The sequence below is a fragment of the Malus domestica genome, chromosome 03 (assembly GCF_042453785.1).
Source record: "Malus domestica chromosome 03, GDT2T_hap1".
NCBI classification, from domain to species: Eukaryota; Viridiplantae; Streptophyta; class Magnoliopsida; order Rosales; family Rosaceae; genus Malus; species Malus domestica.
Window position 1 is genome coordinate 2,171,711 of NC_091663.1, and position 23,384 is coordinate 2,195,094.

General features: G+C 35.1%; 2 protein-coding genes across 3 annotated transcripts; one reads left to right on the plus strand and one right to left on the minus strand.

Annotated features, from left to right (window-relative positions):
• Nucleotides 1–654: 654 nt before the first annotated feature.
• LOC103412574 (uncharacterized) lies at nucleotides 655–4,693 on the minus strand. Its single transcript, XM_008351115.4, has 9 exons — nucleotides 4,322–4,693; nucleotides 3,603–3,785; nucleotides 2,963–3,089; nucleotides 2,785–2,865; nucleotides 2,466–2,665; nucleotides 1,805–1,900; nucleotides 1,631–1,724; nucleotides 1,295–1,414; nucleotides 655–950 (listed from the first exon to the last, which is right to left on the minus strand). The coding sequence occupies exons 1-9, from the start codon at nucleotides 4,499–4,501 to the stop codon at nucleotides 847–849; spliced, it is 1,185 nt and encodes a 394-aa protein (XP_008349337.3). The 5' UTR covers nucleotides 4,502–4,693; the 3' UTR covers nucleotides 655–846.
• A 4,943-nt stretch (nucleotides 4,694–9,636) lies between these two features.
• On the plus strand, nucleotides 9,637–14,184 carry LOC103447547 (oligopeptide transporter 1-like). Of its 2 annotated transcripts, none has more exons than XM_070818727.1 (8): nucleotides 9,637–9,717; nucleotides 10,283–10,431; nucleotides 10,829–11,274; nucleotides 11,380–11,477; nucleotides 11,672–12,244; nucleotides 12,477–12,744; nucleotides 12,826–13,008; nucleotides 13,381–14,184. In XM_070818727.1, the coding sequence occupies exons 2-8, from the start codon at nucleotides 10,359–10,361 to the stop codon at nucleotides 13,999–14,001; spliced, it is 2,262 nt and encodes a 753-aa protein (XP_070674828.1). In that variant the 5' UTR covers nucleotides 9,637–9,717; nucleotides 10,283–10,358; the 3' UTR covers nucleotides 14,002–14,184. The 2 variants fall into 2 exon arrangements, with proteins under 2 accessions (XP_070674828.1, XP_070674829.1); XM_070818728.1 differs by lacking the exon at nucleotides 9,637–9,717 and adding an exon at nucleotides 9,777–9,942.
• Nucleotides 14,185–23,384: the final 9,200 nt, after the last annotated feature.

Sequence of the window (23,384 nt, forward strand, 5' to 3'; positions counted from 1 at the left end):
CTTACAAAACATAATACCCAACAGGCAACAACTATTATCTCCAATAAAGATTTGATGCTTCACCTCTTTCACAAACTTGGAGTAGAGATCCTCTATGATCTTTGTATTCATAGCCCATGGATCCGGAGATACACTTAGTTTGTGTGAGATGAGCCAACGGAATGAACTAATGAGAACCACATGATTTAAAAGGAGTGGTCCGGATCTCTGGGTCCGTCAACTCCGGACATAGAAATCCAGAGAGTATCTCAATTCTACGGAGTACAAACATGTCCACTAATTGCTACAATCATCCTTCCCACAAACTTCTCCTGTAAGATAACTCCTCTTCGTGAAATCAGAATTCGACATTGTGTGCAAACAGTTTTCGCAATGTTTTTGTTTGTGTCGGACAATGGTTTGCGGTTAAGGAGGAATAGATCTTTACATGTAGGAACCCAAACATTGTTTTCGCAATCTTAAACCCCACTCAAAGTGAAAAATATAAGAACAAGTCGCACCGTCATGGGCGGCCATATGTAATTGAATTCTAGCCTCTTGACCGAATAAAACAAAGGAGAATCAAGAGACAGAAATAAACAAAAGTGCGCATAAGTAGAAAAATAGTGTGAAAATTTTCCCGCAGCCATAGAATACCACGGGGAAGGACAGAGCTACTTAAGAATATACTTTGCACGGGCAAACCAAAACTTACAAAAGAGGAAGAAAACAGCTGATCATCTTACTGCAAATTAAGAATTGCGCTTCACATATCGGGGTGTGGATTTGCGATCTAAACATACAGGATATCAAATATTTTTACTGTTCTTTCTAGCTTCATTTTCTTTCTACACAAATACCAGAGCATCATGAAAGATCAGAAATAACACGATCGCACTTGTCTTCCAAAATCTTCACAGCTTCAGTAAATAGCACTTCAGGAGGTAATACACCGGTTGATTCAATTTTGACTGTGTGCACGAGAGCGAGTGAGACAGTTAGAACTCTGAAAATCATTGATGGAAACAAATTGTGCTATATTGAAACTTCTTCCTATATGAACCCAACTTCACTCTTATTACATGATGTAAGCATATATATTAAAGAAGTCTAGTGAGCTTGTATCAGACAATGATCCAAAGTTCCGACTTCTGAAAGCTCTCGAGTAAGTGATTATTACAAACCAAAGAGTTGAAACTGAATTCTTATAGATTTGTGCCATGAGGACTAAAGCTACAATTCTAGGGCATCGTGAACAACGAGAAAGCAAAATGAATTTATAATTCCAACTTTGAACACAAAAGAAATTACTTACAAATGAAATGATCCTTCTTACGCTGCAGAGCAATAGAATTCTCCCAACCCTTCCCTTCTCTGATGCACTCCCTGCACAGTGTGCAAGCTCGTGGTCTGGCTACAGTAGCCCTTTTTTTACCTGCCAAGCGGTCAAATCATCAAATCAAGCCACTCCAAAAAATGACAAAAACCAGGCAAACAAATTGTATTTCAAAGCATGCAAATATAACAAGAGTTTTTATAATCCAAATACCAGGACAAACCCACAAAATTGTATCATTTTTGGAATAAATTTTGCAACCGGTCTAGTATCTAGAACAGTGAGAATAAATGCCACAAAAGGGTAATGACTAACCGTTGCCAATATCTTCAATATCAAATACTTTAACTGGGCATGTTGCCACAAGTTTCTCAGCCATCTCATCTTCAATATCTTGTGATATTATAACCTAATAAGAAATCAAAATCTTTAAGATTACTTTGACATAATCTTCAGAGTGTTTTCAAAATCACTAAAACAACTTCTTACCTCAGGAAGCATCCTATACCAAACAGGGGCAACTGGAGACCATTTAGCATGTGTTTTACCAATACCCTTAACAGCATGTGCTTCCAGATCAATTTCCTAAAAAGTGGTAAATTTAACATCACTTAAAAGTAAATTCACAAGAACAGTAAACATTACTGACTCCTAGATAGAATAAATACTGAATTGATAAGATAGTAGTTGGCTACAATGCTGCATAATGAAACAATATTTGAAGTCGATTGATCCACATATCAAATTTTAGACCTGTGCTTAAGTTCCAGAGTGAAAAGTGCTGTATATCAAATTCCCAAAATTTTCACAAATATCCACTAACTTCAACTAATTTTAGACACATCTGGCTTTGCAAAGCTACGCGTGATGACCCATGCGACAGGGAGTGCATGTTGTCTTGAGTCAAAGACAAGAAGTGTACACAAAGGATACTGCCATTTCAAACAAGTATAAATAAATATCTACTTTCCTACTTGCATTCATTTCTCTTAATGAGCAGATTGGACAACTTAGCTGTTATTAGTGCTAGCATCTGTTCTTACAGGAAGAGAAATCTTGGTTGAGCAGGTAAAGGAACGAAGCGAGGAGAAAAAACACTTATGATTTCTGAGCAATGACCACAACAATACAAAACAAAAAACATGTTTACCTGACCAGGGCCTAGTCTAGCAATTGTAATGTCTCTACTTGTGGGGCAAATTGGATTGTCGGAAAATTCTGGCAAGGAATCCTGACTGCAAGTAAATGATGTATATGTTTTTGGTTTTGAGGATGACTCTGACTTGGTATCTTGCGATTCCAAAGGATACTCACTCCCATTTGGCAACCAAATCAATTCTTTTGACTTTACTGCATAAAATGTTGCAAAGTCATCACAAAAAGAAAATTCCCACCAATAGTCTTGGAGAAAGATAGGTCTATAAAACTTACTGATAGTCTAAAAAACAAAACAAAACACAGAACTATACCTGAAATACGCTGCCCCCCTCGTTCACAGCGAACATGGAGCTTAAAAACGATGGTGTTCTTTTCATTTGGTGTATTATTTTCTACAAAGTAAAATATGACAGGAAAGAACTCAGTAGAGGAAATAAACAAATACAAATTTATTTTATATAAAATAATGGAAATATCAAACCATATCACCTGTAAATTCAAATAATCTAGGGTCAACCTTGATCGGAATGAGACCCAACCTGTGAGCAAGTACTTCATCTTGGATTACTGATGTATTGTTTGCAATAAGAACTTTTTCAATAGCCATTGTGGGAACCTGCGCTTGTATAATACAACAAGTTTAGATCACTGTTAGTAACATATACTGCCAACTGAATAGCAATTCTCATAACACTTCCATGTATATCATATCAGTGAGAAAAATATCGAATAGCATACAAAAAGTAGATACAAACTTCCATGCATAAAATACGTAGCCTTAATTCAAGGAAATAAGAGAAGCAGACACAAACTCATATGAGACGGTTTAAGTAAACATGAGAAACTAACCATGAAGTTACTCAAGCTGAATAGAAGTAACAAGTTGAACTTAAAACACTTACATACCTGAATACAAGTTCTTTTTTATTTTATTTATTTTTTTATATGCCATGCATGATGCTTGAACAAGAATCACTATGTCACAGAGTGATACAGCTAGAAGATGATACATAAGCCCATGAAAACGGAATACGAACATAGAACTAGTATATGAACTCAAAACAATATTAACCACTGACGAAGCATAATTTAATCATGCATACTCAAGTACTCATGAATTTAATCAAACCTCAGCTATAAGGATTCTCCGGAATGCATTGGCAAGTGCTGGATCAATGCCGATCATATCAAACTCCATCTCATCCTCCGTAAGATTAATAACCTCAACTTTAAAGTTGTCACAGAAGCTATCCACTAGGTTATTATCGACTCCCATTGATGCATAAGCACCATTATACTGAAAAGTATCAGTCTGTAAACACCAAAACTTCAAACTGTAAGAAATAAGAAAAACAAGAAAAATTCATCGATGCCTTTCCTCACTGTATGGGAAAAATGAAACAGACGACTCATAACTAATATCGCCGAATGCAGGTTTATGCCACTTTGGCAGATTGCTTGCTTCGGTTTAACCACTTCCACATAATCTTTTCAAATAAACAATCTTGGTCCAAAGAAAAATTATTTTCTTCATTGAAAAATTTACCTCTATGCATGAACGCGGATCAAGCTTATGTGTTCAGGTAACCCAATTAGAAAAAAAAAAAAAAAAACTCCAGTAAGTATAAAGAAATTCACTTTCCCACATTTTCTTAGCAACCAAACATGACCATCAACAAAAACCAACAACCAAAAGAACCCAAATTTCTACTCAAAAGGGTCAAAATTTCTCAAACTAGAAGCAAAAAATTCCAAAATCGATATGTCAGAAACAAAATCATGGGGAAATGTAGATTTCATAAAACAAAAATTGAAAAATGAAAAAAAATTGGGTGAAAAATTCTGTACATGAATGGGAGCATCGGCCTTGCACTCGACACGTGTCCTCTGGAATTCAATGTTTGGGGGCAGCCGCCCCATTGGCACATCTGAGAGCTTCTCTATGAATTCCAGCGTGGAGTTGGCCTTCGCAGAGTCCGATGCTTCAGACTCTGAACCCGACCTCGTATCTTCGGCATCGGACGACATCGTTTCTTCCTTCACTTCTTCACCGGCCACCCTCAATGTCTCTCTCTCTCTCTCTCTCTTCGTTCTCAGCGATCGAATTTAAAGTTAGGGTTTTGGGGTTTAGTGAGAGAGAGTGACAGTAGGGAAAATTTGGGGTTCAGGGTTTTGCAGAGAGAGAGAGACGATGTGAATGGGCCTTTCATAATTACCAAGGGCTGGCCTTGTGTTTGAGGCATGTATAATAAGGCCTCGTTGGCAAACAAGGCGGTGAGGACTTACATGAAACGAGAACAGCGTCTCAAACTAATCTTGTAGTATTGAGTTAAAACAAGTAGCAACGCTTAAGTCACTTAGTATTACAGTTTAGAGGTATTACAGTCTAAAGGCGAATTTAAACTACATTATTGCTAGCCCATTGTGAGGCTTAGCCCACCCCATTTCTTTTAGTGTAGATAATACCGTTTGTTTAAAAATAAAAATAAAAATAGCAACGCTTGATACATGCGGGAGTCTACAGTGACGTACCTTAGGCTCGTATATAGGGCAACAATTTAAACGTGTGAAACCAATGTGAGGGGTTGGATAACTGTTGTTTGCCACCAGTTGTCTCTCTTTAAAAAAAATGTGAGGGGTTGGATGAGACTAAATACAAAGGGTCTCATTCTTTTGAAAGGTGTGTTGAACAGGTAACGTTGTCTAGCAGTCTCGAATCAATTTCTCTAATTGAGATATGGTTTGTGTAATTTTTCTAAATGCAAAGAAATATATGGCATCTGGCTATCAATTCAGGACGTCCCAGTCGCATTCAAGTGAGTGTTGGTAGCAATAAGTAATTCCCGAATACAATAGCGCACATTAACCTGGCCATCCGGCCTAGCCTACGAATTTCATTTTAGTTTAAATACACAATTTTCGCACAAACTTATCCCACTCATGAAACATAAATTACACAAAATAATATCCATTGACACTTGGATGGAACTCCCTCATATGCTTGATGAGTAGAAGATAGCTCATAAAAAATGGATAGAAAAATTCATCACCGTTGTGAAAATTCAACAAGGACAGTCTTCAAAACTAGTATGGGGAAAATGTATGTAAAATAATCTTCATTTGTTACTGTGTTGCAGGCCAATGAAGATCCTGTAAGGTTGTGAATGATAATGAATGATGTATTGGATTACTTATGTTGTAGGCCACTTGTTTATTGAGTTGTTAACAACTAAAGTAATCTGATAGTCCTAATGAAATAAGGATTATGGAGTCTTATCCTTTGCAATTGACCTAAAAAATCTATAAGGATTATGGAGTCTTATCCTTTGCAATTGACCTAAAAAATCTGATGGATTTTGTTGATGCACAAAACCGGAAGCTCTTGGAACAACGTAAATCCGACCGTGAATCATGCAAATGCCCAAGAACACAAAGATGTATCATGGTTCACCCCAATGTTTGGGCTACGTCCACACTGATGTTGATTGTATTTCTCTGTAACTGTATGTAGGGATTACAAGCTCAAGGGGAGTCCCCCTGAGGAAGAGAGTGTTGTCTCTGAGTTGTTTGAGACTTGTATGTTTTGGGGGTATCCCAGAGTCTGATTTGTGAGGGGAAGGAGTCCCCTTTTATAGAATAAGGGGCTCCTCCCTTTACATAATTATGGGCTGGGTAATGAGGCCCAATGTGTCAAAGTATGAGGCCCAATATGTGTGGTACCAACAGATTTCACTACAAAGATATAGTATCATGGTGGGACTTAAAACACTTAAGTGATAGAGTTTGACTTTCACAACCAATAATAGACTGACTAAGATTAAACCCTAATGATATAGATATTATGGTTAAGTCCCTGGTTGCATACGCTTAATCTCTCAAATACGCTAAACCCTATTCATATAGTAGAAAGATATTATTGAAGTATTGGAAGTAGAAGACAACCTAGAAATTTGCAATGTCTTCTGTATTCCACTGATAAGTTTAATATAATTAGTTAATCTCTATTTTATATTGATTTGATTTATTCGTGATCCTAATATCTTGTTGTTGTGATTTCAGAACATGTCTTACAGATCCCCTTTGATAAAAGCTGCTTCTTCTCTTCCAAATATTTCACTGTGAAGGGAAACTGAACCAGAACTGCTCCATGAGCCTTTGGCTAGTGACTAAACCTTAGCTATGGTTGGTTCCATGGGTAAAACCGAACCCTGGAAAGGGTCACTGACTTGCTAATAGATGGGTTCCATATTATAAAGCTGCAACATTGTATGATTGTATCATCTGCAAGGCATACCAGTCCGTTACAACTGACGATACAAATAAGTATATATTGCACAGTAGTTGCTTGAGAACCATTGGAAATATTCATGTATATATTGCACAGTAGTTTCTTTTGCCAGGATTTGTTGTCATAATTCACGTGGTGAGTAAATATTTATGTATGATGTTATTTGCAGGTATAAAAAGTACTGGTAAACTTTAGAATGATGAGAAAGCTGTTAGGCAATGGACCATCTCCAATATTTTGGTGTCTCGTTGTAATTCTGGTTTGTACTTTGAATTACTGCCTACGAGTTAACTATTTATGTTGTATTGCGAGCTTTCAGAACCATGATGTGCTTGACATTTTCAAAGGCTCAAATTTACAGCAATCACAGATCTACCTCAAGAAAATTTTCAGCAATCACAGATCTACCTCAAGAAAATACAACACTTCCATCTATGATCATGCATGTATCTCCATCTACCTGCTGGCAATTCAAATGTGGCTGCACCATGGCCACTTGCCCGTGTTACTAACACAACATTTGTTCGTTTAGACTCGAAGAGCTTAAATATTCGACAATTTCTTATCAGCAATTTTCCACAGATGTCCCAAAACTTATGCTACACGTTAAGCTTTGAGACAAGATTTAATGAAGAGAGGTGCAAAATGGGCAAGGACAAAGACTTTGAAAGCTAATTGAAGACGTTGGGTCAGTGCCTTAATTATCAGCAATTTTCTAAGGAGGATTGGCGCTCTTCCACCCCAGCTGGCTCTTTCAAGTGTGGAGGTATAAAAGTCAGAATTGTGTTTAACAATATCTTAAGAATGACGAGTTTGCAATCAATTTATTTTAAAGCAATGTGATCTATCTGCATTTAGGTTTCCTTGTCATAATAAAATTAAATTAGAATATCATGGATATGGAAAAAAAATTATGAATGGTGGACGATATGTTTGATATCATTTATGGAGTACACTAATAAAAAACAAATATATGTTATAATTGTTGGACTAAAATTCATAATCAACTAAAAAACACTTATGTGGATTTGAACCTCCGTTGAACAATCTCTATAGTTCTACATCTCTCTTTGTATTGTGACGACATCATAGTAAAAGAGGTAAAATGCGAGAGCATAGCCACATACCCTTGTCATATAGTAAAAGAGGTGGAATTTGAGTAGCCCATCATGTAATTCTACTCGAACAAGACTTTATCATCAAAACTTTAGTATTCACTATTCATATCTAATTGAGTTTACTAATTGTACCAGGACTGCAGCAGCTATACATTCCTAGTGATACATTATCCTTATTAACGTATAAGTATCATCTCAAAGTTTTGTATATTGTCTAGTGGTATGACTCTTCACTTGTAAGTGAGAGGTCTTAGGTTTGATCTCACCAAAGACGAACTTGAACCATATTATTAATAGCTCATTGTGAGGCTTAGCTTACTCCCCCACCCCTTAGTGTAGATAATATCGTTTGTTCAAAAAAAAAAAAAAGTCTTACGATATAAACTATTGCAATTTTACTCATGCGCCCCGAGTTCGAAATTCCCTATTCCTCTAAATCATTGTAATAATCTTGAGAAATAAAAGTCTTACAATATAATTGGAGTGGAATAAACACCGCATGTTTGTGTTGGACCTTCTAGTTTTTTTAGAGGGGTTTAGGTTTGACGTCCCTCTCTTTTCTTGTAATTTCATTTGTTTTCTTAAGAGAGATTAGGTTTATTCCCCTCTTTTCTTATATTTTCACTCTATTATTTCTTCTTGTATTATGATAAGGTTTATGTTCCTGGCTAGGGACTTTGGATGCGGTCCCTAGTTATGAATATTATTTGATTGAAACCTTGTTGGTTTTCAATTTTTGATCGAAGTCCCTGAAATTAAAAATTAAAATTTTTAGTTGTTTATATAAATGAGATTTTAAATAAAAAACCATAATTTGTGGGATTAAAAATATTAAAATATAAATATACTATTGTGTGTGTGTGTATAAACATGGGTACATTCATCAAAATTAATCAAAAAATTATTGTATCAAAACATGGGTACATTCTTGAAAATCACAAAAAAAGAAGAAGAAGATATTAGACTTAATAACATTAGTAAATTTCTTCGATTAAATTTGATATGGATACATTTTAAAATCAAAGAAAAAAGAACGTACCCATATAAGTTTAAAAATGGATTAGAAAAAAATTGAATAGATTTTATATATAAAAAAAGGGTACATTTTACATATAACAAATTGGTATATTTAAGAATGAGTACATTTTAAGATTAAAATTTTGAAAAAAAATTACATGAATGGGTACATATAATTAGCATGGGTACATTTGGCAAAATAAAAAATGGGTACAAATAAATGTAAAAAAAAATATGGGTACAAATATAAATAAAACTTTAAAAAATATGGGCACAAAAATAAATTAATATATGGGTACAAATTAAAACTGAAAAGAAAATTGGTATAAATTAAAAAAGGGTTGCAAATTAAAAATGGGTATAAACTAAAGCTAAAAATATATGATAAAAAATTTAGTCATAAATATAAATATACTAATTGTAACATTTTTAACATTAAATGAATATATTTAGAAATAAAAAATATTTTATTATTAAAATAATTAATGATGTTATTAATACCCAACGATCTTGATAAAAAATTGAAAATGAATAGGATTTTAATCAATGGAGTAGTAAAAGGAAGGATGAGAACCTAATTTCTCATTTATTTTAATCCAATTTTCTGGGTATATATATCAGCATATATTTGGACTTATAAATGTATGGAAGATGAAATTTCTTTGATTTTTTTTCAAAAATTTTATTTATTTTTATATATACCTCTCTCACAGGTTAAATTTATCACATAATTTCATATTTTCACAACTTATTTGAATTGAATTAGCTGTCATCCCCCCAAAACTGGATTTCTCATCTACCACTCTGTGTGTGCAGAGAAGGTCCATATTAGCATAAGTTTATTCTTTTTTTGGTAAAAAGAATATCAGACCCGGATCGATTTTCAATTTTTTTCTTCCCTTTTTTGGTTAAGCGGTTCGGATTCTGTTTTATTTTGAGGTCCAATACCAGTCTAGGTTCATTTTGTTTGTTTTTTCCTGTCTGTTTTTCTGTTTTTCTTCTTGCCACTTTATGTGGAAATGAATATTAATTAGCCTAAATTCCTGGTGAGCAAATTGAACATGATTCAGAATTCTTGCAAGATTCATAACGTACCGATTCGATTCCTAATGTGAATCTAATTACTCGCAGAGTTAATGAGAGATTAGGAATAATTAACACGTTACATGTTTTTTGTTAGATTAAAATTTTATTTTTCCAAATTTAGATGCATGGCTGTATATTTGACTAATCTGCACTACAGCAGATGGTTAGTAGGCCAAAACATGCACATAGCATTTTCCTAATTTAAGAAACATCCCCTAACACGTTTGTTTACCAGAGAAAATCAACAAAATAAATAATAAGCATTTGTATATAAAGGGTGCCATTTCCATTTTCTTGTAGCCATTGAGGGGTTTGAAGCACATTGCAACCGAAAAAAAAGAGGAAGAGAGAGCAGAGAGGAAGCCCGGAGAGAAAGATGACGGGCGGCTTCGATGGAGTCTCTGAAGCAAACTTGCCCGGCAAGCCTCACTCGGACATTGACGTCATTGGTTAGTAACCCTAGCCAAGTAGTATTCCTTATGATCTCTGTACATTATTTTGTTTTGTCAGCATTTTTATCCAGAAAAATCTTAAATTTTCTGGGAATATACATAAAGTGAAAAGGCTACAAACTTTTATTAAAAAGGGAACTCAACGGACACCAATAAAGTGGCAATAAATGGACGGCTTATTGTCTTTTCGTCACTCTCTAGTTTTATTTTTTGTAACAAGTTTATAATTGGTTTTGTTTGCGTCTATTTTACTAAATTTTTATTTTAATATATGTTATTGCGTGTAGAGATCTATGTGCAGTTGTCCGAAAAATTCATGACTAACATCATAGATGGTGAAGGGCCAAGTAATTCTAGAATTTTAATCTGAACTGCTTTCGATTTGTTGATGTAGGTGATGATGAAGTGAATGATTGCCCCATTGAGGAAGTTCGGCTAACTGTTCCAATCACCGATGACCCTTCACAGCCAACCTTGACGTTTCGGACATGGGTTCTTGGGATTTTATCGTGTGCAATTCTTGCTTTCGTCAACAAATTCTTTGGGTTCCGAACAAATCAGCTCTCCGTTTCTTCAGTCTCGGCACAGATTGTTGTCCTTCCTCTAGGAAAGTTGATGGCTGCGACACTCCCAACCAGAAAATTCCGAGTTCCATTCACAAATTGGTCGTTTACAATGAATCCGGGGCCCTTCAATCTGAAAGAACATGTGTTGATCACCATATTTGCTAACTCGGGAGCAGGCGGCGTTTATGCAGTTCACATCATCACGATTGTCAAGGCCTTCTACCACAGACCACAGAATCCTGCAGCAGCCTTCCTGTTAGCACAAACCACTCAGGTAAGTTTTGACACCACTGATTGATTTATGACTAGGTTTTCTTTTGTGTGTTTGATTTCTTGCTCAGCAAGTAATTGTTTTGTTGTGAAATTTGAAATCTTTCAGATGCTTGGGTATGGATGGGCTGGCTTATTCAGAAAATACCTTATTGACTCCCCTTACATGTGGTGGCCATCAAATCTAGTTCAAGTTTCTCTCTTCAGGTATTCTCATACCAAATCATCTTTATTGAGAAAACTATTTGGTATTCCATGTCAATCATGCACTGTCATGTGGTTAAGTTACGACCCATATCAGTGTGTGATAATAGAATTGAAAAAAAAAATTGTCACTTACAATCACATGGCATTTCTTTGATTTTCTATCGTTATCGAAAAAAATTATAACTTGATGGCAGGGCATTGCATGAGAAGGAAAAGAGACCAAAGGGAGGCCTTACTAGGCTGCAGTTCTTCCTTACTGTTTTCGTATGCAGCTTTGCTTACTACATTATTCCCGGATTTCTTTTCCCCTCCATCTCTGCTTTCTCCATTGTTTGCTTGATATGGAAGAGCTCCATCACCGCCCAACAGATTGGTTCCGGCATGGGTGGCCTTGGCATTGGCTCTTTCGGCTTTGATTGGTCCACAATTGCCGGCTTCTTGGGCAGCCCTTTAGCCACACCTGGATTTGCCATCATCAATATGTTAGTTGGTTTCATCTTGATCCTCTACGTTCTTACCCCCATTTCTTATTGGTCCAATGCATATGATGCTAAGAAGTTTCCAATCTTCACCTCTCACACTTTCGACTCCGCGGGCAAGACCTTTAATATTTCACGGGTTCTGAATGAAACAACTTTCAACATTAACCTCGAAGCGTATAACAATTACAGTAAACTCTATCTCAGTACCTTCTTTGCCTTCAGTTATGGCTTGAGCTTTGCCACTCTTACAGCTACTATTTCACATGTTGGCCTCTTCCATGGAAAGTAAGTTCTTTTTTCTTTTCAGCATCACTTTCAACTTCGAGAGGTGATTTTCGAACTCTTGTTTCTTCCTGTGCACTCCTTTTTGTGAGCCATTCGATTGAATAAATTGAAGGAGACTTATCAAGGGACAAAACAATGAGAGGAGTGCAGAAGGAGAAAACAGGAGCGTGAAAATCAATACAATCAATTATTACTCTTGTTCAAAGCTAATAACTTGTTCATACATGAACAGGTCAATTTGGCACATGTGGAAGAAGACAGCTAGTGTCGTGAAAGATCAAGTCGGTGACATCCATACCCGTCTGATGAAAAAGAACTATGATTCTGTCCCTCAATGGTGGTTTCAACTCATCCTTGTTTTAATGGTTGGCCTTTCCATCTTTACTTGTGAAGGTTTTGGAAAACAGCTCCAACTTCCGTGGTGGGGAGTTTTAATGGCTTGTGGCATTGCCCTATTTTTCACCTTGCCCATCGGCATTATTCAAGCCACAACAAACCAGGTATGATCAACATGTTGCAAATTTCGTCCGAAGAGACTCATATAAGTTTCAATTTGTCATCTAATTGTATTTGTTGTGCAGCAACCGGGGCTTAATGTGATCACGGAGCTAGTTATTGGGTATATTTACCCAGGGAAGCCTCTTGCTAATGTGACCTTTAAAACCTATGGATACATCAGCATGGCACAAGCACTCACTTTTCTTGGTGACTTCAAATTAGGTCACTACATGAAGATCCCTCCTAAGTCAATGTTTATTGCACAGGTAACCAAAATTTGTCGATAGTAGCAGCAATTGTTTTAATTTTCATATTTGTGATATAATTACACTTACAGTTCTTCATTCTTTATTAAAGGATCAATTGTCAATTATAGCAAAACGTTTTGGCGTGTTATCAACACATTATGATACAAAATCCATCCTTTAACTAAGGACGGACATCTTGCACAGAGAATTTTTAGTTAATTACACTCATTTGATCCTTTGTACAATAAAAGCGCACTAAACCCTAGTTTATACATAGCTTATTGTCTGCTTAATCTCTCCAAATTTTACTTCCGATTTAAATATTCGTTCATATTTATGATATAGTCACACTAATGTGATTTGGATAATTTCCGTTTTGTGCATCTTCAGCTAGTTGGAACAGTGGTGGCTTCAGGTGTATATTTTGGCACAGCATGGTGGCTTCTCGAATCCATTGAGCACATATGCGATACATCAAATTTGCCAGAGGGAAGTCCATGGACATGCCCAGGAGACGATGTGTTCTACAATGCTTCGATCATATGGGGGGTCATTGGCCCCCTCCGAATGTTCACCAATTACGGTGTCTACAAGGAGATGAACTGGTTCTTCCTCATCGGCCTCCTTGCACCTGTTCCGGTTTGGTTCCTCTCCAAGAAATTCCCCAACCAAAAGTGGATCAGGCTCATCAACATGCCCATAATCCTCGGAGCAACGAGCAACATGCCGCCGGCTAAAGCAGTGCACTACATAACATGGTTTACAGTTGGTATTTTCTTCAGCTTTTATGTGTACAAAAGGCACAAGGGCTGGTGGGCTAGGCATAACTATATCCTCTCTGCTGCTTTGGATGCTGGCCTTGCCTTCACAGGAGTTCTCATGTATTTCTCCCTCCAATCCAAGGGGATCAATGGGCCTCAATGGTGGGGTCTGGAAGGCAGTGACCACTGCCCGTTGGCCCAGTGTCCGACGGCTCCCGGGGTAGTTGCCAAAGGCTGCCCCGTCCAATGAGATATGCTTTCGAGGAATCCTGTATATGTGTTTTTATTTCATTGTGAATGTCACATCCCAGTTTCTATTCCGAACTTTAGATCCTGCATTTGTGAATGTCATGTTTCATTACGTACAGTGTGATTTGTTATTAAACTACTTTAATTACAGTTATAAGATTTTAATCGTTCTGTTGATAAATAATTCTTTTCATTTTTCTATCATTTGGAGCTAGTTAATTCAATTGAGCTTGCTTTTATATTGAAATCTAATTTCTCTAATTAGTTATGTCTTTTCATCTTAGGCCTAGCATGAGAAATGGGTTTTGAGTTGAACATGGAGCCCAAAACAGAGAAAATGTCATTGTGTATGTGATATAGTAAAAAATATTCAATGCTTCAGGGCACTCCGCAATGAGGTTCAATTATCTAAACGGACCACTTTTTGGATCTTCATCTAATAATCAATCTTGCAAAAAGTCATTGAAATCCATTGTCTAGTTTTTAGATCTCCATCTAAGAATCATCCCAACAACAACAAAAAAAGTCATTAAACTTCAAAATCATTTTACCATTTTAAAGAACTAAACGTTCATGGTAAACGAACATTAAGTTCGTTTGATTTTTAATAAAATTGTGAGCTTTAAATGATGATCACATAAATGAACAATTCGTATTATAACATATGTACCCTAAAAAGCACAACTGCATAGACAATGAGACACTGAACGTGCACCTAAGCATTGTTCTTTCAAAACTCACCGTCATGGTTGCATCACATCTCCATACGTATGATGTTTCTCTTTGCTAAAATCCAAAGAAATGGTGAACCATCTTAAATTTTGAGAGTCCCCAAACAAGCTCACCCACTTGGTGGAAGCAAAGAGATAGATAAGAATTAAAAGTTAACCTTTCCAACTTTCAAAGGGACAGATCACCGAACTCAAAGCACCAATAGACGGCTCAGAAAAGCAGGATCATCATCAAGAAGTAAGGACAATCATTGTTATCATTGACATCGTTTCTTAAGCCGGTAATCTATTTCACCAACACTTATGCAACATCACTGGCTTCCATTGGGTGAAAATTTAAAGCATCATCATATCTTCTCAATCCCTTCAGCCACTTTGTCTTTGCCACAAAGGATAACGTTTTGACGGATAACGTTTTGACAGATAACGCTCTCAGTGCTCACTGCTCACCAGTAGCAAACAACCAGCAATGGGCTAAATAAAAAAATTTGTCAATGCTAAGTTCAATCGTTTCGTGAAGGTGTTTGAAGTTTTTCAACTTTTACTTCTCGTGCTTTTTATAATTAGGGTTTTTTTGCATTTGTAATCAAGAAGAACGCACATACAAATATAGCTGATAATAACCATGAAAGAATAGGTTTAAGATCAGTCGTGTCAGACTTTCTGGCTTGTGTTGCCTTTGCTTACGATAATTAGGGCATACATACATTTGCAACACGAAAGGGCGCACATGATTACTAAGGTTAGCTGTATGTGGGCGTATTCTAGTTTTATTTGTAGTTAGGAAGAACGTACGCACCGACATGACACACAATTTTCACTAAATAAGGGTATCTAGGTTAGTTGCGTATGAGCGCCTTTGAGCATTCTGAATCTTACTTCCCGTGCTTCTGAAATTATGATTTGCATACATTTGTAATCAGAAAGAGCGCACACAACAACATGATTCCGAGTTTCATAAAAAATAAAAAATACCAAGATCAGTAGCACATTCACACTTTCAGATTGCTATAACACGTGAATCAACTAGGTCGACATGAATTTGTACTAAGGGTAGGCCAGGGCCCCGTCTCGACAGAGCTCCCACTTCGAGATAGGCGTGATCAAAGCTGGCATGGGACATTACGCAGCACTGAAGCATAGACCCACCGAAATAGCAAGGTCCAACGAGACATTGCCAAAACATTAAATACATTTCATACTTGGAAGGATAACGACTAGGAACTTATCTGTAAATCTCTTTCAAAACAAGCAATATTGTATACGTAAATATTTAGGCTCTAATGTTTAAGATATCGGTACTTTCATAACACAAGTACATCGTTATCATCATGTCTAATATCAATGATACAAAAATATACGTAACTTATTGTTTAGCCACAATGCATTCAATGACAATATACTCGTATCAAATAAATATTGTTAATATTCAATAACATATTATTATTATTGATTATTTGGTGAGGGTGAGATTTGGCGTAATAGAAACGTTATTTCTTTGTGATTGAAATGTTACGAGTTCAAATCGTGGAAGCAACTCCTTTGTAAAACAAAAGTATAGTTACGTACCATAGATATTCTTCTTCCCGATCGTAACAAAGCGGGAAGTATTGTAATCTTGATGTCGCCTTTTATTAACTGCTAAGTAACAGTTGCACATTTGGACCCAAAAAATAAGATGAGAGGAAATAAATGGTCCTAGGTTGGCGGGTGGGGAGAGATTCTTGGTAGTGGAATCTGGCATATGGCCAACTAGTCCAATAATGGTATGACTAGAAATAAATAATCGAAGATAATGAAAACCCTTAAGTTGTACGGCCCGTCCAACAATGTAAGTATAGCCAGGTTCCTCTGGATTCTTTTGTTGAGTATTTTGGGAATTTATAAATTGTGTTTATTCATCGTATATTGTAAGGTCAGTTTTTATCAATTATTGTTTGTAATTAATTTTAAATAAAAATATTAAAATTATTTCTAACTATACGATATACAATGAACATATATAATTCACGGATTCCCGGAATTTTCATAAAGAAGATCCAATGAGGATCCGAATTCTAAGTATACTGTTCAAATTCATATTCATAAAATAGAACACTCACCTCAGACATCCTCTATCACTAAAAATATAAAATTCATGAATAAAGCATTTGATTATTACAACTTTACAAGTGGGGTCCGAAAGTTGTAGATGAGATTAAAAGGGACAATTTTAATTTAATTTATAATACATGGTAACTTTGGTAATGTATTTTGATGTCGAGTGCAAGAAGATGAACATGCTATCTTGATCAATCGATTCAATTCACGCGTATTATGTTTTATGAATGTTTAAAAATTGTTGTCAGGGATGGCTCTTAGTCTAAGAAGCAGGCATCAAGTGGGAAAAAATGAATTGCATCAAGAACATGGTGGAGTTTGATCACTTTTCCTTTATGCATTAATTTTTCAGATTAGAGTTGATGAACAAGCTAATACAATTTAATTATTGTTTAATGTCTCGATATGGTCCCTAGGTATAGTTATATAATTTTCAACTTGCTAGTAAGTGTATGAGGTCTTAAACTTAATTCTCATAAATGTCGACTTCGATATTAAATTGTGCAGAGTTAGTCCAACACCACTCTTATATTATATGAAAATGAGACGTTTTAAAGTGATACGGCTAGGACTCATGGTCATGGGCCCTTGTTCTAAAGGTCTGAAATCAATTGTTGTCCTAGATGAATAATGCCAAGAAAGGGTGAACACTCCAAGGGTTGACTATACTATCTATATTTCGATCTCAATTTAACTTGTACTTGATTTAGGCCTTTTGCAAAGTCATGTATATGTTACTATCTAGTGTGAACAAGTGTGAATTTATTTCTTTTTACAATACGACATTTTATTTAGAGAATGCTATAGAGATTAAATTTGTAAATAAATTTTGAAAACTAAATGACATAGAAGTTGATAATTGAATTATTATTTAAGTTTTGATAAACATGTTCATTTCTATTAGTAACGCATTATTTAGTTTACAAATTAGTCTACTTTAATTTGTAGAGAAAAGATTCAAATTCGTGTACAAAGCGATGATCACAATGTTCTGATCAAATGCTCTGACAAACATTTTGCACTTGCAAACCATTTATTTCAAATGGGAACAAATTCTTAACTTTTTTTTCTATGAACTATATTGAAAAACACAAAAATTTGAAGTTTGTCATAACCACATAATTTTAGACGTAAATACCTGGTCAGCATGAATTTATAACTCATCAACTCTCTTACATACGAATCTGTAAAATCATCATAGAGACAGGTCGAAGGCTTACTTTCAATAATACCGATATTGTTCCCAACTTGATAATTACCACTTGTACATCCATCAGTTATGAGGTTTTATCACAAAAGGCTTGGTATTAGTTGGAGTGAGGTTAGGATATTTAAACTTATTTTCTCAAAGATACGGTCAACGTGTAATATTTCAACACATCCACTTACGTGGGACCCAGTTAGTGAGTCACACGTGAGAGATCCACATATCAACTACCATATGGAGCCAACGGGACTCACCCTACATGCAGGACCACAAGACCCACCATTATCGCGTGGGGCCAAGAGGATCCACCCATCACGTGGCAGTACAGTATGAGCACACTCCATGACTCGGATACCATGTAAAATTATCATAAAGAAGGGTATTGCCCACTTTCAACAACACCAATATTATCCCAAATTTGATAGCTACCACCTACACAATCCGTCATATGTAAGGTTTATCACAAAATGTTTCGATATTAGTTGAAATGAAGTTTAAGATATTTAAACTTCTTTTCTCAGAGATACGATCGTATATCCGACTTAATTAAATAATGTCATGAACAAACTCTTTCTCATTTGTTTTAATAAAATTTTCTCGTATTTTCGAGTTGCATCAAGAAAAAAAAAATCCAAAATCATTCCCATATTCCCATCATGGGCAACAATCTTCAAATTTTGAATTGTTAGCAATTTCGAAAGAGATTGGGCACATGGACCGCAGACATCACTCGTTTTCTCACTTCTATAGAAGATCATATTTGTCATGCGTGGATGACCAAGACCCATCGTATCGTAATCTCAATATATAAAACACAAAGATTCTTATTCCTTTTTACTCCTTTATTTTTTGGTTTATAATAAATATTAAATGACTTGGATGTTTTGTTTTTTTTTCTTTGAGCCACAATTTTTTCTTTAAAAAAGATTAAAAAGGGACCAGAACCATGTTTTTAAGAGTTAGGAAAATTCATAGGCATTTCAACATTTTCCTGATTCCCATCATGTCATTAACTAACGTCATAAATCGAACCCAAAACATATTGTATGAAGTACAAAGTTTAAATTCATTCTTACTTACTAGGTTATCATGATTGTTGATTCACATGTTACTTTTGACTTTTTTGTTTATACCTTATAAAATACCAACCCTCTTCTGTAGGGCTCAAATCCCCAAGTTTAACCTTGTTCTTTATGATCTGAGAATAAAAATTAATATAGAGGTTTTCAAAGGGTTGAAAACGATGAATGAGGATCCTATCATTTTTGTGAAGATTATAGAGATTCTCAAATTATGTATGTTTATTGTACATCATACGGTTATAAATTATTTTAAATAATTTTATTTAAAATTATATATGAACAGTACTTGACGAAAATTAACCACACGATGTATGATGAATGGATACGATTTGATAATCCTCAGAATTTTCAGATCCAGGATCTCCGAGATCCTTATAAAGAAGATCTTTATTCGAAAGCGATTATTTTCAAATCCCTTTCCGTTATTAAATTTCCTCCTCTCTTTTCTTCAACTGTGTCATGAATATAATATAAAGGTTTTTAAAGGGTTGAAAACGTTTATTTTCAAATCCCTTTCCGTTATTTATTTTTCTCCTCTCCTGTGTTCAATTGTGTCGTGAAGATTTGTCTAGACAGTGAGGGATGGAGTTGACATTTTTGTCTCTTATTAGAGCATCTTCAATGGTCCAAAGCAGAGTTTCTTAAAACTGTCCATTTTGGCGCAGCAGAAGTTATCGTTTAAGGGAAGTTGCTGAGTATAGTCCGGCCAGATGTCGTTTCACTCCCTTTTTTTTTTTTTTCCTTCTCTTCCTTTCCCTCCTAATTGAATGATCACGATTAAATCATGTCAATATCTTATATTAATTTTTTATAGCAAGAGAAAGGTAAAATAAGATAATGTGAGAGGAGGGGGATGCAAGGGGATGGAAAAAGGAAGGGAGAGAATCCTAATCCTTTTTCCCCACCCATTGTTGCATGATAATAACAAAAGAGCACTAAAAATAGTCACAGTTTCACGCTTACGTACACTCATACACTTAAAGATGCTTAATTCGTTTGTTTGTATCTGGTATTATGTACTTCTATGCTACTTATTACTACGGTTTAGTTGTATTCCTCTTCACTTATAAGTGAGAGTTCTTAGGTTCGATTCTCGTTAGTGTAGTCATATCTTTTATTCAAAAACCGAACTTCGCCGCTCGGCCCTCTAAGAGATCGACCTCTAGTAGATTTGGCTTGAAGTCGTGATGCCACTGCTACCTGTGGGGATTGGGACATCTTATTAAAGTCTATGGCGCCCGACTGGGCATTAGTGAAGCTTTCTTCTACGAATTGGTTTAGCGCGAATAGGTAAGATGATTGCTTCAAGTGGACCACTCCTCGCTCTTAGCCCTTCTCGGCTGATAGAATGTGAATTATCTAGTTTTGGTTCGAGCATGCCTGAAGTCAAGGGCTTGCTTGAGGACGTTAAGCTCCCACCCACTTCCATGAGATAGTCAAACAAATTATGTACTTCTACAAGTGAGGAATCACGTTGTTTAGTCAAATTTGGACGGTGTATTTGTTTTTTCTTTTGCTTACAACCAAATTTAGATGGTTGTGTACCGCAAAAACTGCGTTAAAAACTTAAACCAAACCATTGGTTTACTGAAAAATAAACTACGGTGTGGCTTTATTTCTACATTGCAAAGGTTGTATAAGGCATAAACTAAAGAAATTAAAAATAAATTAACAATAAAAGATCAAAAAGAAAGAAACAAATAGGATGTATACGTAAATAAGGAGCGGATCTGTAACATTATTTTTTTACACAATTTTTGACATAAGTGTTTGTGAGGCTCACTCGGAAATGTATTTTAATGATCTGACCCATTAATCTTTAAGATTTTTCCTCAAATATCATGTCTACCAAAAATCACCAAAATCTAAAATCATATGACTGTTAGATAAGGGTTTAGGGTTTCTATGAGTTTAGGTTTTTTTATATAACCGTATTCGTTTATTTTTTTTCACTACAAATGAATGTCTTAATGATTTTAGATTTATCTAATTTTTTACAAGAATGATTTATGAATAATGTTTTAAAAGATAGACAATTTGAACTATTAAAATATATTAGAGAGTGAGTCTTATAAAAAATGTGTTAAAGGTTGTGTAAAAAACATATCATGGATCCGTCCCAATAAATAATGCAGAAAGATATTCTTATCTGATTTACGAAAATAGAAAATTGGCGTGGTATGTGAAGGATGGGGTCTAGCCAAGTTGCGGCGAGGGAAGGTTTCTTTCAATCCAAACCTTTAAATAATTAGTAATAAGTCCAAATGGCACCAAGGGGTAGATATAATTCCATCTGGATCCAAATTGTGGGGATCCTAAGGATCTTCACATCTTTGTTATTCATCGTGTATTGTGTGGTCAGAAATCATTTAACTTTTTATATTTAAAATTAAATACAAATATTACCTAACGAAAACTGGCCGCACGATATACGATGTGCATGCTATTTTTCAAATTATAGCCCTTTTAATTTATCTTGTTGATGGTGACCATCATGGCAGATTGGTAAATATAAATCTGAATAGCTGTTACTTAATACTACAGTCTAATGATATTTTTCTTCACTAATAAATGAAAAGTTTTAAATTCAAATCTCGTAAATGACGAGTTCAATAATAATAATAATAATAATCTAATGACCAACCTTAACACTAGCTAGGCTTGTTTGAAATTACTTTTATAGGAAATGCTTTGGTTAGAAGTGTTTTGTTGGAAGAATACCGATTGCATGTAAAAAAATTTAAGTTCGGTATGTAGATACTCTTCGAAGTGCTTTCGAAAGAAAGTTTTAGGTGCTTACCGTTTATACGACTCATAAGACCTTTTAAGTATTTTTGTAAAACGCAATTAACAAATCATTAAGTTGTCAGAGAACACTTTTAATCCGTTTACTTTTAAATATGTACTTGGTAAATACGCATCATTCATAAAATTTACACTCCATATCCTTAAAATTGGAAGTCAATATACTAAATACTTCTTTACTTTAATTAATACTATAAAACCAAGTTAAAGGTTTACCAAAAAAAAAAAACCAAGTTAAAGTTGTATATAGTGAATTAGTTTACTTTAATTTGCATAAAATAATTTATTTATACATTATTTGAAGCTAGTGAATGTCACAGTGGTTAAAAAATGAAGTGGCATTATATTTAGGGAACTTTAACGAAAAGCACCCGGTACTGTTCACTTTAACGAAAAACCACATTTTTACACTAAAAAGTCAATCCTGGTACTATTCACTTTACCTTTTATTTTGTTCTTATCATTAAAACTCAAAATTTTCAAGCCATTTTCATTAGTTTTTCTTTATATTATTTAATGTCTTTTTGGATAAAGTATCACAGTCCGCCTTCCCTGCCCATGTGTGATGGAATCATGGGCAAGAAAGCTTCCACGTTTTAATATTCACACCTCACATTTCAATTCTCCAACTATAGTAACCCTAATTATTATTTGCCTACCGCTGCGGGGTGATTTAGTAATTATGTATAAATTTCAGATATGTATTTCCCATAACACGTTATAAATTTGATTCTTAATACTAATAAATTATACGGGATGGTAAGAGGAGGCTCAAATAACTTTGTGAGTCTTTCTGATCCTAAAAAAAAGAAACTACTATGAATAAATCACGGGCTGACCTTTTAAAACATTATTATTTGCCATCTTGCAAAACTATTGACTTACATCAGTTGACTTGGAATTTATAACAGCTCTCAATTAGTCCCATAATAATTCCAATTTTCCAACCACCTCCGATTTTAATTTTTCCTTTTTTATTACACTTTCGCTGTCATCCCCCAAGATTGGAGTCCATATCTACCACTCACTGTCAGCAGCACACAAGCCTCCTCCGCTGTCCACATACTATCTTATCTTTCACATTATTTTTTGACGAAATCAGTAGTTTTCATTGCAGACAGATCCGAGATCCTGAAATTCATTTCTTTTTTACTCTTTCTCAAGGACAGGTTTTTTAGCGTGACAATTACATTATAACATGAGATTAGTATTCAGTGAAACTGTCGCATTACAACACAAATTGTAGAGACCATAAGTCACTGGGTGGTGAGACCTGATACAGGGGTGTGACGATTTTTTTTGTTTGTGCGGGCAGCCGGGTGAGACATGGTCCAAATGTTTGTATTGAAAGTTTTTCTCAAGAGCAAAAGGAGGATCGACCTCGAGATTTCTTCTAACATTGTATTACCAATTCACGTAACATAAAATAAGTGGACAATAACGTTAATATTTCACAGAA

What these genes read in the sequence shown, in the direction of transcription:
- LOC103412574 (XM_008351115.4), bottom strand. Translation starts at nt 4,501, where the DNA reads ATGTCGTCCGATGCCGAAGATACGAGGTCGGGTTCAGAGTCTGAAGCA. An exon ending in TAGATTATTTGAATTTACAG is followed by an intron (nt 2,866 to 2,962) that starts GTGATATGGTTT and finishes TTTACTTTGTAG; the next exon opens with AAAATAATACACCAAATGAA. An exon ending in CTAGACTAGGCCCTGGTCAG is followed by an intron (nt 1,901 to 2,465) that starts GTAAACATGTTT and finishes ACCACTTTTTAG; the next exon opens with GAAATTGATCTGGAAGCACA.
- LOC103447547 (XM_070818727.1), top strand. Translation starts at nt 10,359, where the DNA reads ATGACGGGCGGCTTCGATGGAGTCTCTGAAGCAAACTTGCCCGGCAAG. An exon ending in GTTCAAGTTTCTCTCTTCAG is followed by an intron (nt 11,478 to 11,671) that starts GTATTCTCATAC and finishes ACTTGATGGCAG; the next exon opens with GGCATTGCATGAGAAGGAAA. An exon ending in AGTCAATGTTTATTGCACAG is followed by an intron (nt 13,009 to 13,380) that starts GTAACCAAAATT and finishes GTGCATCTTCAG; the next exon opens with CTAGTTGGAACAGTGGTGGC.